Source organism: Simochromis diagramma, unplaced genomic scaffold (genome assembly GCF_900408965.1).
Source record: "Simochromis diagramma unplaced genomic scaffold, fSimDia1.1 OVJJ01000331.1, whole genome shotgun sequence".
NCBI lineage: Eukaryota > Metazoa > Chordata > Actinopteri > Cichliformes > Cichlidae > Simochromis > Simochromis diagramma.
The window spans coordinates 239583-255444 of NW_024387127.1; the positions used below are offsets into that span (position 1 = coordinate 239583).

The following is a 15862-nucleotide window of genomic DNA, read 5'->3' on the forward strand; positions in this document are numbered from 1 at the left end:
GATTCATTTTAAATTTCAAATGATACAGGCTGAAAATGTCAAATTAAAAGAAGAGGCAGAAAAATCAAGAGGAGAAGCTAAAAATTCAAAGTTTGAAACCGAAGTAGTATTGCAGGAATTACTGCATGTGGGTCTCAAACTTAAAGGAGAGAAAATGGGAAAACAACAGGCAGAAAACGAGAATGAAAATATGAAGAAAGAACTGTTGGAAGCTCAAAAAGCATTGGAGGAAGAGAAAAGCACAGCACAAGAAGCCAAAAATAAATATCAAACTGCAAAGAAGGAGGCAGGAAATGTGATGCAGGAATTACAGGAGGTGCAGGAAGCTTTTGGAGAGGAAAAAAGGAAAATGCAGTTGGCAACACAAGAAGCTGCAAATGTAACGGCTGAAGCTGAAACACTAAGGAATTACTGCATGTGAAGCACCAACTTGAAGAGGAGAAAAAACGTAAACACGAGGCAGAAAATGAGATTGAAAATTTGAAGAAAGAATTGTTGGAAGCTCAAAAAGTGTTGGAGGAAGAGAAAATGAAAACACAGGAAGCAAAGAAAGAACTGGAAGATACAAAGAGTTACACTCAAAACATGAAGAAGGAACTGATGAAAGTGCAAGAAGAACTTGCAGAAGAGAAAATTCAGTTGAAGGTATTCAAGGAAGAAACGACGGTGACCAAGAAAGGCTGCAAAGATGCACTTAAAGAAATACGAAAGCACAAAAAGGAAGCTAAAGAGCTCCTCAAACACAAAGGGAAACTGGCCAAACAGCAGCTGAAAGAAACATTTAAAGATGCCGAGGAGCAGCTCAACAAAACCTTAAAAGAGCTGAAGGCAAAAGAAAAGCAAGCCGAGGACAGGAGGGGATTCTGGAGCAGACTGCTGAGAAAGAAGTGACCCAGCAGCATCTTCCTCCTTCCCCCTCTCTCAACCTTTCTTTCACAAAAATCCCCCCAAACTTTACTTGGGACGTTTGTTTGTTTTTTAAAAACTCTAATCTGAATACATGCACTGACATACACAAATAAAATTGCCATAACTTGACCTCATGTTGCCTGCTTCTTTTCTTGTGTGTCTGTGGATGTAAAACAGTAACACACTTCCTGCTCTGTGTGTCTTTAATTGTAAATAAATGCAATATGTTTACATTTTAAAATGCAGTGCAAAAAACTTCTGCTCTAAATATTTTTTTTTAGCAAAAAGCTTTTTTTGCCTGTTGTGGAAGTTTTCCATTAAATAAAGCCTGCAGATGAGCAGTGAGCGGTAGCTAACATTCTTTAATCAAACACACAAAGAACAGACAACCAAGCTTGATGAAGTCCCTGCATGACCGCGGGACAGACGGTCAGCAGAGTCTCCCTGAGCCCAGCATGGCTCTCAGTTAAATACCTTCTCCAGGAACAAAAGGCAGTACACAGCTGTTTCACACCTTAAGGTTCACACTCCCTTGCTACCTCCCAGAGTCCTCGAAGACACAAAAGACTCTTCCTGTGGAGTTGTCTGCTTCCCCCAACTTCCTTACTACACCCCCACCATCTGTCTTACTGTATGGGTGTGAGACATGTTAAAATCCAGTGGCACCAAGGTATCATACAATAAAATAATGTGATAAGTAATAAGTAACAAGTAAAAGAAATTCTTATACACACCAGACTGCAGATGAGCTGCATAGAGGGCTGGACTGGGACAAAAAATCGTCCCGGGCATTTTGACAAGAGACCGGCCCACCATTATAGCAAAATCATAAAGCCTTTGAATGAAAACAAACACTGTTGTGACAGTGATGTTCACTGTTCTGATGATATATACCGTATTTTCACGACCATAAGACGCACCGTACGTATGGCAGTCTCAGATGTACACTGTCTTGTTGGTATATATGTATCAGTCTATCAATCGTTTGTTGTAAGATTCAGATGATTATTTAATAAAAGCGAGACATTTTAAATGAGAATAAGAAAGAAAAGTATTTCTTTGTGCCCCCCTTTCCCTGTTAATGCCCTACCTGGCCCCCTGGCAACACTTTGCTAGACCCGCCCCTGCACAGTTACCAGCTGTCAGCTACTTAGAAAAGGATCCTGGTGTTATTTGTCTCTCAGAAACAGTTCATAACTTCGACTCATCCATGTGACCTAAAAGGTAAACCTGTTTCTCCATCACCTGTTCAGCTCTGATGATCCAGTAAGGACATCTCCTGGTTTCATCTTCATGTTTCCCTCTCACCAGATAACCAAACCATCATGACCAGCAGCTTTACAGCTGTGGCTCCAGCAAACATCAGCTGATACTAGAAATTAATATTAAATAAATTCTAACAACAGCTGATCAAGCTTAAACATGCTGCTGTTGTTTAGCGCGACATCCGCTGGTTTCCTGTTTCTGGCGCAAAGTGGCGATAAATAAACACGAGAGAAAAGCCGATCAGCTGATCATTGATCAGTTTCATGATTGAAGTAGCAACAGGAGAGGGAGGGGAGAGAATGAGAGAAGAAGAAACAGCTGACAGTGTAAAGACAGAATAACTCCAGCTTTGTGTCTTTTCCATTGTAGCTGAAGTCCGGGACAAACTGTTCCTTTTCAGCTCAATACGAAACGCGTAATATTTTCTCTGAATACCAGACGATTCTGTTTTTTACAGGACGGTTGGAAACTCTATTAACTAACCTTATGAATAAAATAAAGTTCACTATCAGTAACATCAAAGCACCCACCCAGCTGTAGAAACTCCGTCATGCTAGTTCACGCAGTACGAGTTATTGTAGCTGACTGTAAAAAGTCAGCACAGCTAAAATAAACTCCACCTAAACTTGGTTTATATCTGACCCAGATAGACTGCAGGTCATAACTTCTTACCTGAAGTTCAGTTCACCTGACACTCGGACCGGCACCGCCTCGGGTCTCTCCTCCTCCTGCCTCCCCTTTCCCTCATCCACCTGTTGCCTCTGTGGAAGTCCCGCGATGCCACCACCAAACAACTGAGTTATTTTTACACATCTGCCACCTTTCATTGTTTATACCGTTACGTAAAAAAAAAGAAAAAAAGAAACATCGACACATCAAAACAAAAAATCACCATCGGCCCACCGAGTCCAGCAATGGCTGCATACGTGTTTAGTAGTAATTTCTTTTTGTAGCGGGCTAGCAAAACAATCGCTTTCGAGGGCATTGCCATATTGGAATCCCAACTTCTCCAATGAGGCTAACCAGAACGCCGTTTACTCGAGTGTGACATTATTCACACTTTTTCGGTGTTTTATTTGTTCTGGAGTAAATCGGTTTGGCTGAGATCAAAGTTATTATCTTAGATTAGATTAAATAAAGCTTTATTAATCCCCCGGGTGGGTTCCTCCGGGATTTTTACACAGCTGAATAAATGTCAAAAAGAAAACTGATTAAACAGAAGTGTGAGACGGTGGAGAATTTACACCAGTGTCCTGTTATATTTTAGATAGCAAGGAGCAGATGGCTGAGTTTATTAAACTCCACTGAGACAGCGGTGACGTTAATCTGAAGGCTAGACCGTCCCATTTCACAGCCTCACACTTCCGGCTTTCTCGGTCTTCGAAGGACCCAGCCCACGTAGACCGCAAAGGCCGGGTCCTCGGAAGAATGCGGCCTACGTTTTGGGACACAGCTGCAGTCCGCGAAGTGCACGTACTACGAACTGTGCGGTCGCTGAATAGAGATCGACAGACCACGTGACCTTCGCACATTGCATTGTGGGTACGAGTGGCAGCAAAATCAAAACACTGCATCAAGCGCCGGTAATCATTAATTCTGCGGTTGTAATCGCTACTTGCATTTTATTTGCCCCAGAAACAGTTTTGTACAAAATGATGGAGAACACGGCAGGTCCGCACAAAGACAGACTTGATGAAAAGGCAAAAAAAAAAGTATGAGTAAAAAATCAAAGGAGTGGAAGGGTCAGACCCACACGAGCACAGAGTGGAGTAAGGACGTTAGCGTGCTGCCCAACTTTCATCACGCACATATTTATTATTATATGGTCCTAAGTGTGAGCGCACACACTCACAACATGTTTAGTAACTTCAGATCCTGCAACAAGCCCAGGTCCAGTTTACTTTGGTGATTTGGACGATTCCATCTCACAGCTGTTGTTTTTTCCTTTATCTCCTGTATAGGCCAACGCATCTATTTGTCGTTTCAGGTTGTAGTGTTAAACAACATTTTCAGATCTAATAGAAATAAAATGAGTTTCGTAATTCATTCAATTATTGTCTTTATTTATAACTGGCATTATTGTTTCATTCTGTTATAGAATCTTACAAGAAAGAGGCAAAATTGTAAAAATCCATCAGCTTTATTAGCTGCTTCAGTGAAAAACAAATCAACATACTGGAAAATAGTTATTCATCACTTGCTTGCTTCAATACAACACTCTGGCTGTGGCAGCAGCTTTAAACTCGGTATGACCCAGGCTGATAGAGGGGGCCAGTCTGGATCACATTCCAGCGTTTTGTAGGCTGGTTTTCCTACAAAACAAACATTAGCCCGCAAAGCCACAGTGAACAAAGCAGCATAGCAACGAATTCAATTCAAATTAAGACTTATTTGTAACCGACATCAACAATTATGTTATGATAAATTACGTAACAACTACAAGAACAGTCTTACCTTTGTGTAAATGCTTGGAGCAGACTAACCTGTGAGCTGGAGTGTTCTGGGACGTTATATTTGGTCTTTGAATGGCTGCAATCCAGTCGCCTCTTTGTTACTTCGGAAACATGGCTTGAACAATTTCTCTTCCACGACGGAATCGGATAAAAACCGATCTCTTTGCCCGTCGGCTTCCCATGGCTGTCGCGTGACCGGCTATTGCAGTTAATAATACAACAGCTTCTTGCCACTCTGTGTTTCTTTTTATTGCTGTTTAACTGTTGTCTTGTGAAAGCCTGTGTGCGCTAGTACTACTTGCCACATGTACCTACAATCCTTTGCAGTTTCACCCCGGAAATGACATCACATTTTCAGTCTCTATTGGGACACAACCCTTCACTCAGCAAACTGACCTGCCCAAATGAGAGACAGCTTCAGTAAGTGAATGAACCGTTGTATACACCAAAGGTGAAAACCACAGAGATAATAGCTAACCATAATACAAGAAGGAACCCCAGCCCCCCTGTGTGAACACTATAGATGGTTAAGTCCATGTTATTGGCCTCTGCATTCAAACCAGCTCCACCCTCAGCCTCCTCTGTTACCCTAACCAGGAAGGACTGCAGCGGCAGCCAGCTAATTCAAAAAGAAACCATAACAAACAGACTCTATGCCATCATTTGGCCTGTAGCTTACTGCTGTCATGTATTACAAACTAACTCAAAAGTTTAAATTGGTTAATATATAATCACTGAAGCTTTACAGCACAATGCAAAAATAGGAAAGAAAGGTAAACATGAATATTATTATTAGTATTTCAGCTGTGTGGTTGCATGGAGCCTTCACAATTGTTTCTCCCAATTTTAATTTGCACAACAAGAAATGAAATAAAGCTTTTTTTTCCAGATCATCTTGGTGAATAAGCATCAACTCTATGAATTCAGTTTTTATTACCAGGAAACATAAAGGCTGACTTGCCATTCTCTACAGTGGATTAAGACTAGGTGCTGTTTGTATCACATCAGGTAAGGACCCAGTCATGTGTTTGTCGCTGTGCCTCTCTACTTGTGATAGCAACAGCAGATGACTACAACGCCCGGGATTCCTTTTCTGAGGAAAAGGACAAATTCTTCAAGATTTTAAATGAAAGGGTTGCTGTGCATCCAAACAGCTTAAGACACAAAAAGCAAAAGCAAGAATGTTTAGAATGATTTACTGTTGGAATAGAAGAAATAAATGAAATTTTGGAAATGTATTAATTCTGAGCATGAATTTTCTCTAGTTTACAGCCTTTTTATCATGTATATTTGTGCTTTTTTTTAAACTTTGTTACATATTCTAGTTTTTGAAGGCCTTTTTAAATATATAATTTTACCCATTTTACTTGTATCCCGACTGCAATGTGCTTTTGCTCTGTGCTGCCTCTCTGGAGTAGGTTTTAAATGACAATTTAGAAATCCTGAATAAGGAGTAATTTAATCCCTGCTGAATTGAACTTTGACCCTGTCTTATTAAGCATGAAAAGCAAAATAATAATATAATAATAATAATAATAATAATAATACAAGTAAATGGAGTACAAGTTACAGTGGCTGGTATTGCAGCTGTTCTCACCTTGAGGATATGAAGGAGAGCCTCACTGGCACTTCGGTGGTGTAGTTGGTGAAGGAAAAAGAGATGGAAGTGCATTGAAGAGAGTCACAGTAAACTCCACCGTGGACAGAGAAAAGTATCTTAATAAAGTAATCTGAACATATCTGATGGATTTAATGTATGAAAAGGCCACTTACCTCCAAGGGGAGAGGAGGTTTCAGGACCTTCTTCCAAATGCCAAAGAACTGCACCTTCGATCAAAACTCTGCCCATCGACCCTCCATGTGATCTATGTATTTGCAGTTGGAACCACCAACGATGCGATGCAGTTCATCCATCACCTATGACAAGGTTGTGCTCAGTTAGTCAAGAACTAACTAAACCTATCCAGAGAAAAGCAAGGAATTTAACTGAAGGTAGTTGAACTTACATTACGAATATCTTTGAAGCACAGGTATGCTTCAAATATGTTTGTGGGCCTGTCTTCTTCCCTTGTAATATCTGCATCAATAAAAGCTCGTGTGGCCTCAAACTCCAGTCCAAAATTTGAGCAACGTCACTTTGGTTGGGTTTTGCATTTGGTTTCCTGTACATGTTGCTCAAGGTTTTGTAATGTCTTGCCTGCATCTTCAGGCTGTCATGGTCTGCTAGGGAAAGCAAAGAGCAATTGTAAGACAAGGTGTAACTAGACTTCAGAAAATCCAGATTTTTCTAATCAGTCATTTCTAACAAGGTTGTAGGATTATTTTTAAGTTACTGTTTTCAGTTTAATATTTATGAGAATTAATGTTTGGGTTAAATATGTTTAAGTAATGAACTGACCCTACATGTCCTGATGATTTCCCTTTATGTCCTTGTCCTATAATGATCATGGATTTATGTTAATTGTTACTTCGAACAGAATCAAATATTAAAAGGAAAGTTAAAGATGCCCATGAATAAAATCATTGTGAAAACAAGGTACAGTTTGTTTACTGTGTATACCGTTCACAACAGTGTGGACAGTGATTATGAGCTGATGGATAAAAATCTTTTAGGTAATTTGATCTATGACAGAAACACCGTGATAAAGCATGATAGATGTGACCAGCATGAGGATTTACATGTGTAAATAATCAGTACTGAATAACACCCACTACAACACAAGGTATTAAAATATATACTACTGTCTGGTGATTGTGTGCAACACTGTGTGTGTGCTATGGCTGACTGGCAAGATGGTATGAGGGATATATCATATGTTGACACACCATTGTGTGGAATACACATTTAGAAAGGGGTTCATTGTTGTAGCCATATGGTGGAACAGTTTGTAAGAGGAGACAGTCAGCAGATAGAGAGGTAGCTAAGGGTGACGGTGGACTTACCAACATCGTCATCTGGAGTTGGTGGACCTATAGCAGCCCTGGGTGCAGACCATGAGGCTGACTTAGATAATAGTGGTGAAGCCAGGGTATTATTGTTTGACTGTGTTGGTACAGTAGAGTGTAGCTGGAATTTTGATGCTTTCTCTGAGAAAAAAAGTAGAGGATGAACAGAATTTAATAACAGGAAATGGCTAGAAAGTTAAGGCAAATATTCAAAACTGTCTAAATCTTGCAATACACTCTGAATAGAAAACTGAGGACAAAAGTTTGAAGTTTTATATGTCCAAAAGTCATTACTACAGCAGACCAGAGTACACACCTGCATTTGAGTTGTCCTTGCTGAGGTCAAGTATGGTATAGTCACTTGAACCACTTGCTTCGCCACTTAGGTCCCCTTCAGTCCCATTGCCTGTGTCGTCTGAGCTGAAAATAATCTTCCTGGGCCTGCCTCGCTGCAGCATGGAGCCCTGCTTCCTCCTTGGAGACTTCATATTTTGGAGTCGTTTGTACAGTTTGGTGTAGATGGTCAGCTGTGGTAAAATAATATATATTTGTACATTCTTTTTTTTATCTCGCTCAATTTTAGATATTGTAGTGGGTAAAGAATGACTTACATATGGCATGTGTGTGTCAGCATCACGTAACATGGGGTAATAGTTGACAATCTTCTGTGACATTGCTCTCATTTCAAGTTTGGAGGGGTGTCTTACTTCTTTTCTCATGGGACTAGCATGGAGGATTGCAACCATGCTGGTGACTGTGCTCCTTATAAGTCTGCAACAGAGCTCCTTCGACATCTTACAGTCCTTTTCCTTTCCACTGTGAAGCAATGCAAAGTACTGACTGCGCACCATGTCCAGTTCTGAATCTGTATACACCACATACTCCGGTGGGTCTGGCATTTTCATTGTTTTGTCTGCAGTGTAGGAAATGGGACTGGAAGTTTGAGGCTGACATTCAGACACATCAAAGCCTAAGGGGTTACTCCCACTTCGATGGCAAGTGTTGGCATCTTGTTCAGCAGTCTTAAGCAATAACAGTTGCGGGATATAAAAAAAATACACAATTAGGCAAATTAATGCTAGACAGTAATATATTCTAGCATTAATTATAATATTAATAATATTAATGATAACATTAATTATAATATTCTTAGTTACAACACAGACAGTATGGTCAAACGCATCCAAGCCGTGACAGCGGTTCTCTAGCTCGGTTCCAAAGCCTCCGCTCACAGTAGCAATATCCCACAGCTGAAGTCATTTAGCTAATGATCATGTTAGCTAGCTTGCTAACTAGCGGCCCTCACAAAACACGACTTTATCTTAATAGCACAGTTATACTATTGTGTTGTTCATAAATGTAATTATTGAACTTAATGTTACCAACCTTAAACTATTGTTTGTTTTTTTTAAATAAATGATTTTTATCTTGGTAACGGTCCAGTTGGTTAACAAAGCAGGGAAAATGATTTGGTCCCAAGAAAGTAAGGTCATGACAGGTACTGAGAATGTGCAGAAAATTATTTATATATTTTTTTTCAAAGTACACAAAATTCAAAAATGAAGTCTAAAATGCTTATTGCCTAAAAATAAAAATAATTGACATAATTTAAAACTGAAAAATTGGATAATTAAGGAAAAATATATTTTTAAATTGCCTACATTTCCCATGGTCCCACGCTCTCATCTGTGGCCTTCGGTGGAGAGCGGTAAAGTATGCCGCATGGCTACAGCGCATAAACAGTTCACCATGGCGCTCTGGAGATGTATGATCTGTTGGATCTTTGTTTCTTTAACTCTGAATGTGCTCCTAAGCCACATGAATGCAGCTCGTGGTCGAAGGCAGGATTTGGTGGTTTATTGTGGAAAAGATGGCTGTGAACAGGAGTTTTTAACTCGTTCTTTCGCCACATTAAACGGACGCACCCTCTGTATTTGACAAATGGAAACTCACCAAGAGGATGGAGGATCCCCCCAACGTCCCACTCTGTAGGATCGGAAAATTGTCTGGTTCTGTGTTTGCCAACCGTGGTACTACAACAACAACCAGCACTGTGGAAAGATCAACTCGTGGATCTTTGCCTGAAGCGCAGGAGCCTCAGGTTGACAGCCCGGTCACAGTAAGTGTTAACCTAAATAAAACGTGGCATTTAATCTGTTATTAGACTCAATTGGCTTCTCTCAAAATGTAAAAGAACCCACCCACCACTTTAATCACACTCTAGATCTTGTTTTAACATATGGCGTAGAAACTGAACATTTAACAGTGTTTCCTGAAAACCCTCTCCTGTCTGATCATTTCCTGATAACATTTACTTTTACAATAATTGATTACACAGTGGTGAAGAGTAGACTTTATCAAAGTAGATGTCTTTCTGAAAGTGCTGTAACTAAGTTTAAGAATATAATCCACCCACTGTTATCATCTCCAATGCCCTGTACCAACATAGAGCAGAGCAGCTATCTGAACGCTACCCCAACAGAGGTCGATTATCTTGTTAATCATTTCACCTCCTCACTACGTACGACTCTGGATACTGTAGCTCCTGTGAAAACTAAGGCCTCAAATCAGAAGTACCTGACTCCGTGGTATAATTCTCAAACACGTACCCTAAAGCAGATGACTCGTAATCTGGAGAGGAAATGGCGTGTCACAAATCTAGAGGATCATCATTTAGCCTGGAGAAATAGTTTGCTGCTTTATAAGAAAGCCCTCCGCAAAGCCAGAACATCCTACTATTCGTCACTGATTGAAGTAAATAAGAACAACCCCAGGTTTCTCTTCAGCACTGTAGCCAGGCTGACAAAAAGTCAGAGCTCTTTTGAGCCAACCATCCCTTTAACGTTAACTAGTAATGACTTCATGAACTTCTTCACAAATAAAATTTTTATCATTAGAGAAAAAATTACCAGTAATCATCCCACAGATGTAATATTATCTACAGCTACTCTTAGTACTATTGATGTTAAGTTAGACTCTTTTTCTCCAATTGATCTTTCTGAGTTAACTTCAATAATTACTTCCTCCAAACCATCAACCTGTCTTTTAGACCCCATTCCTACAAAACTGCTCAAAGAAGTCCTGCCATTAATTAATTCTTCGATCTTAAATATGATCAACCTATCTCTAATGATCGGCTATGTAGCACAGGCCTTCAAGCTGGCTGTAGTTAAACCTTTACTCAAAAAGCCATCTCTAGACCCAGCAGTCTTAGCTAATTATAGGCCAATCTCCAACCTTCCTTTCATATCAAAAATCCTTGAAAGAGTAGTTGTCAAACAGCTAACAGATCATCTGCAGAGGAATGGTTTATTTGAAGAGTTTCAGTCAGGTTTCAGAGCTCAGCACAGCACAGAAACAGCTTTAGTGAAGGTTACAAATGATCTTCTTATGGCCTCTGACAGTGGACTCATCTCTGTGCTTGTCCTGCTAGACCTCAGTGCAGCGTTCGATACTGTCGACCATAATATCCTATTAGAGCGATTAGAACATGCTGTAGGTATTACAGGTGCTGCACTGCAGTGGTTTGTATCATATCTATCTAATAGACTCCAGTTTGTGCATGTAAATGGAGAGTCCTCTTCACACACTGAGGTTAATTATGGAGTTCCACAGGGTTCAGTGCTAGGACCAATTCTGTTTCCATTATACATGCTTCCCTTAGGCAGTATCATTAGAAGACATAGCATACATTTTCACTGCTATGCAGATGACACCCAGCTCTATCTGTCCATGAAGCCAGATGACACACACCAATTAATTAAACTGCAGGAATGTCTTAAAGACATAAAGACCTGGATGGCCGCTAACTTTCTGCTTCTTAATTCAGATAAAACTGAGGTTATTGTACTCGGCCCTGAAAATCTTAGAATTATGGTATCTAACCAGATTCTTACTCTGGATGGCATTACCTTGGCCTCCAGTAACGCGGTGAGGAACCTTGGAGTCATTTTTGACCAGGACATGTCCTTCAACGCACATATTAAACAAATATGTAAGACTGCTTTCTTCCATTTGCGCAACATCTCTAAAATTAGAAATATCCTGTCTCAGAGTGACGCTGAAAAACTAGTTCATGCATTTATTACTTCCAGGCTGGACTACTGTAATCCATTATTATCAGGATGTCCAAAAAACTCGCTGAAAAGCCTTCAACTAATCCAAAATGCTGCAGCAAGAGTCCTGACAGGGACTAGAAAGAGAGAGCATATTTCTCCTGTTTTGGCTTCCCTTCATTGGCTTCCTGTTAAATCCAGAATTGAATTCAAAATCCTGCTCCTCACATACAAGGTCTTAAATAATCAGGCCCCATCTTATCTTAATGACCTTGTAGTACCATATCACCCTATTAGAGCGCTTCGCTCTCGCTCTGCAGGCCTACTTGTTGTTCCTAGAGTATTTAAAAGTAGAATGGGAGGCAGAGCCTTCAGTTTTCAGGCCCCTCTTCTGTGGAACCAGCTTCCAGTTTGGATTCGGGAGACAGACACTATCTCTACTTTTAAGATTAGGCTTAAAACTTTCCTTTTTGCTAAAGCATATAGTTAGGGCTGGACCAGGTGACCCTGAATCCTCCCTTAGTTATGCTGCAATAGACGTAGGCTGCCGGGGGATTCCCATGATGCATTGAGTTTTTCCTTTCCAGTCACCTTTCTCACTCACTATGTATTAATAGACCTCTCTGCATTGAATCATATCTGTTATTAACCTCTGTCTCTCTTCCACAGCATGTCTTTATCCTGTCTTCCTTCTCTCACCCCAACCGGTCGCAGCAGATGGCCGCCCCTCCCTGAGCCTGGTTCTGCCGGAGGTTTCTTCCTGTTAAAAGGGAGTTTTTCCTTCCCACTGTCGCCAAAGTGCTTGCTCATAGGGGGTCATATGATTGTTGGGTTTTTCTCTGTATCTATGAAGCGCCTTGAGGCGACTTTTGTTGTGATTTGGCGCTATATAAATAAAATTGAATTGAATTGAATTGAATTAACCTAAATAAAACGTAGTGTGACTTCTGATGACACAGCCATGGTCCTATATTACTTTTACTCATTTTCTCCATTTTCAAGTGTTTTTCACTATGGTTGGATTGTAAATCACCAGGATGAGTGTAAAGGTCATGCTGCAGCCGGAGCAGGCACGCACTCTGTGGCTGGCATGTCTCCTGGTGTAGTTTGCATCAAAGACACTTTGCTTGTTTAAATCGTTCATGTGGCAGCAATTTGGGCATCTCGTAGGAGTTACAAATGCTCAGTACAGTTACAGATAAGACAGTATTTGAAAGCCCTGTAAAAAAAGTAAACAAAAAAATACAAAATCTATTGGCCAGAAATACTGCCAAAACGTATGGGCATAATTCTTTGGAAAATTAAATAAAATAATAAATGCATACAATAAAAATATGACATATATATTTATATAAACATCAATTCTACGTGAAAATCTAAATTACATTATTTTAAAATACATAAATAACGGGCACGGTGGTTAGCACTGTTGCCGCACAGTAAGAAGGTCCTGAGTTCAATTCCACCATGAGGCCGGGGTCTTTCTGTGTGGAGCTTGCATGTTCTCCCCGTGTTTGCGTGGGTTCTCTCCGGGTACTCCGGCTTCCTCCCACCGTCCAAAGTTCCTACTAGGTGTGAATGTGGGAGTGAATGTGAGTGCGAACGGTTGTTTGTCCCTGTGTGTTGGCCCTGCGACAGACTGGCGACCTGTCCAGGGTGTACCCCGCCTCTCGCCCTATGACAGCTGGGATAGGCTCCAGTGCCCCCCCGCGACCCTGAAAAGGATGAGCCTGAATGGATGGATGGATGGATGGATAAATAATTTAATAAATACAACAAACATGTAAACAAACTAATATCTAAGTGCGAACAAAAATTCCTTAATTACAAGATAAAATCTCGTTCTCATGAACACAATCTCTTGTCTTGTCTCATCAGAAAATGGGCAACCCCTTTTTTATTGTCTTTAACTACTTTTCCATTTCTTCCATTTCACAGCTTTAACAGTAATCACTTCATTCACTTTGTTTTTGTTTCTTTGTTTTTATGGTCTAATCATCAGGTGTAACTGATTATACCTGTTGTGTAAGAATTGTGTTTGGAGTAACTTTGTTTGTCAAATATTTTCACAGAGAACGGTCAAACATATCATCTCAGGAGTGCAACAATATCAGGCAGTTCTTCTGGATACGCTCAAGGAAAAATTGAGGGCAGTGTTTGAAGATCATGCCGAGAGAACCACTCAGCTTCAAGATGAGGCGTTGGCTACATTTGATAAATTCATGGATCCTTTCTCCAGCATTGCTATGGACAGAGTAGAGCCATAGGGGAACTGTTCAGCCCAGTCAACTCACAGGAAGTAGTAGTATCCCAGAAGATTTGTTGGGTAAAGCAAGGTCTTTGAAGGGTCATGTCCATAAGCAACAAAAGTTTTTACTACGTACCATTAATTGAAAGTGTAAAGCAGTTATTGACTGATGAGAGAATCTGTTGAACACTGCACCACAAAGAAGCAGAGAGGGATTCTTCCATGATTTAACAAACGGATCCCTCTTTACATCTCACCCCATATTTACAGGCCAAATGCATTGCAATTAATACTGTACACAATTATAATATGTAACCCGTTAGGGTCCCATGCTTCTGCAAACACATTGGTTATGTTTTATTGTACTTTAGAAAATATTGATTCAAAATTTAGGTCAAAGTTAGCTGCAATATGACTTTCTTGCTATCGCTAAAGGAAATGACATTGCTCAGTGGGGTGTTGATGTTGTACCGAAAAGAATTCTTCAAGATCTATCACTGCTTTACAGTGGTGTAAGGATTGAAATGTCAAATGGTGAAATTGAATAGTTTGGTGTTTTTTATAGCCAGTTGCAGAAACATGCTATCCCAGCATGAGATTGCTGGCTTTAAAGAAGGGGTTGGTTTTGCTTATAGCAAATACAGACACTGTGAATACAGCGACAACAAATTGAAACAGTCTTGTGGACAGATGCTGATTCTTTTGAAAAAGCAAGAACAAAGAGCAAGAACAAATAAGTTCACATTATTTCTTTACAAACTGTACTGCGACTGAAAAGTAAGATTGAAGAACACCTGTATCAGTTCATGCTACAGAATTAGCACATGAGCCCATTGATTATACTTCATACTGTTCTGTTAGTTTCAGGGAAATTGTGTTTGTGCCAATAACATAGAGTCTTTCTGATATCATTTCCCATAGAAATCAGCCTTAAGATTAGAGCTGCACCAACGTATTTTCTTAGTGTAGTGTTCTGATGTCGGTTAACAAACCCTCATCAAATGTTCCCTAAACCAATGTTAGTGTTGTGCCACAATAATGCTGGCATGCTGGGACAAACGGCTGTCTCTGAAATGAGATTTGTATCATAGATTTTGGTAAAATGTTTTCTCTTTTATGTAAAAATTTGAAGTCAGACATGATTTTTGAATAAATCATGTTTTCAACAGATGCCTTGTGTGAATTTTTATTAAATCAAGCAAATGGAGTTTGTCACTGCATCTTGAAACAACTTCTATTTTGAGAGCGATCCGGTGAGAGACCTAATGCAGGCTATTTTAAGAGTTATTCTTTCCATTTCAGGATTTCTGTACTAATATAGACACAATTATATGGTTATTCTTGATTTAAGTTTATAATCTAAAATCAAGGCTTAGAAACAAACATATCATTTTTAAAAGAAGGCAAATTACCTGGCCTGTCTAAAAATAAGATTTTAAATCATGGTAAGCACCAGATAATGTGCAGTGCAGTCACACCAATATGTTTTATTGACTTTATTGTCCTTGTTTTGTGTTTCAGTGGCTACTGTTTACTTAAGCATTAATGGACCTTTTTAGTACCAAACACAATACATAGAGAAGTTACTTTTCAGTCTATGTTTATGTATTCAGATTACATATTACAGCACACACAGGCCCAGATCTTCTGGAGGCTTGTGCATGGCAAAGTTGCCACTCTTAAAGTTATTATGTTTCATTACAGTGGAAATGGGAGAGCAGGGTTTCCTGGTGCCTCCGGATCAATAACCCAGCTCTCGTTCTGTGAACACACGAACACCTGCTTTACTCTCATGTCCAGGTTTGTCAGGATGTTCATGAAAACGGTCCCTATCCTCTGAGGGGTGTGGATGACGATTATTGCTTATAGATTACCAGTATTTGTCTTCTGTGTATCATCTCTTTTCATTTGCATTTCTCACAAATTGATTGAATTTGCGACTCCAGTGAAATCCATTGTGTTGTTATTATGAGCTGCAAAACAGG

At 39.9% G+C, this 15862-nt stretch overlaps 1 protein-coding gene across 6 annotated transcripts; it reads right to left on the reverse strand.

Annotated features, from left to right (window-relative positions):
• Positions 1-3502: 3502 nt before the first annotated feature.
• On the reverse strand, positions 3503-13095 carry LOC120743418. 6 transcript variants are annotated; one of them, XR_005698185.1, is made up of 7 exons: positions 12554-13093; positions 7891-9705; positions 7572-7715; positions 6635-6851; positions 6402-6545; positions 6226-6256; positions 3503-5024 (listed from the first exon to the last, which is right to left on the reverse strand). XR_005698185.1 is itself a non-coding variant. In XM_040047042.1 (6 exons), exons 2-6 carry the CDS (start codon positions 8477-8479, stop codon positions 6542-6544), a joined length of 870 nt encoding a protein of 289 aa, XP_039902976.1. In that variant the 5' UTR covers positions 8480-9705; positions 12554-13094; the 3' UTR covers positions 3503-6541. The 6 variants fall into 6 exon arrangements, 3 of the variants coding, with proteins under 3 accessions (XP_039902976.1, XP_039902975.1, XP_039902973.1); XR_005698183.1 differs by having other exon boundaries at positions 3503-6256; XR_005698184.1 differs by having other exon boundaries at positions 6226-6545.
• Positions 13096-15862: the final 2767 nt, after the last annotated feature.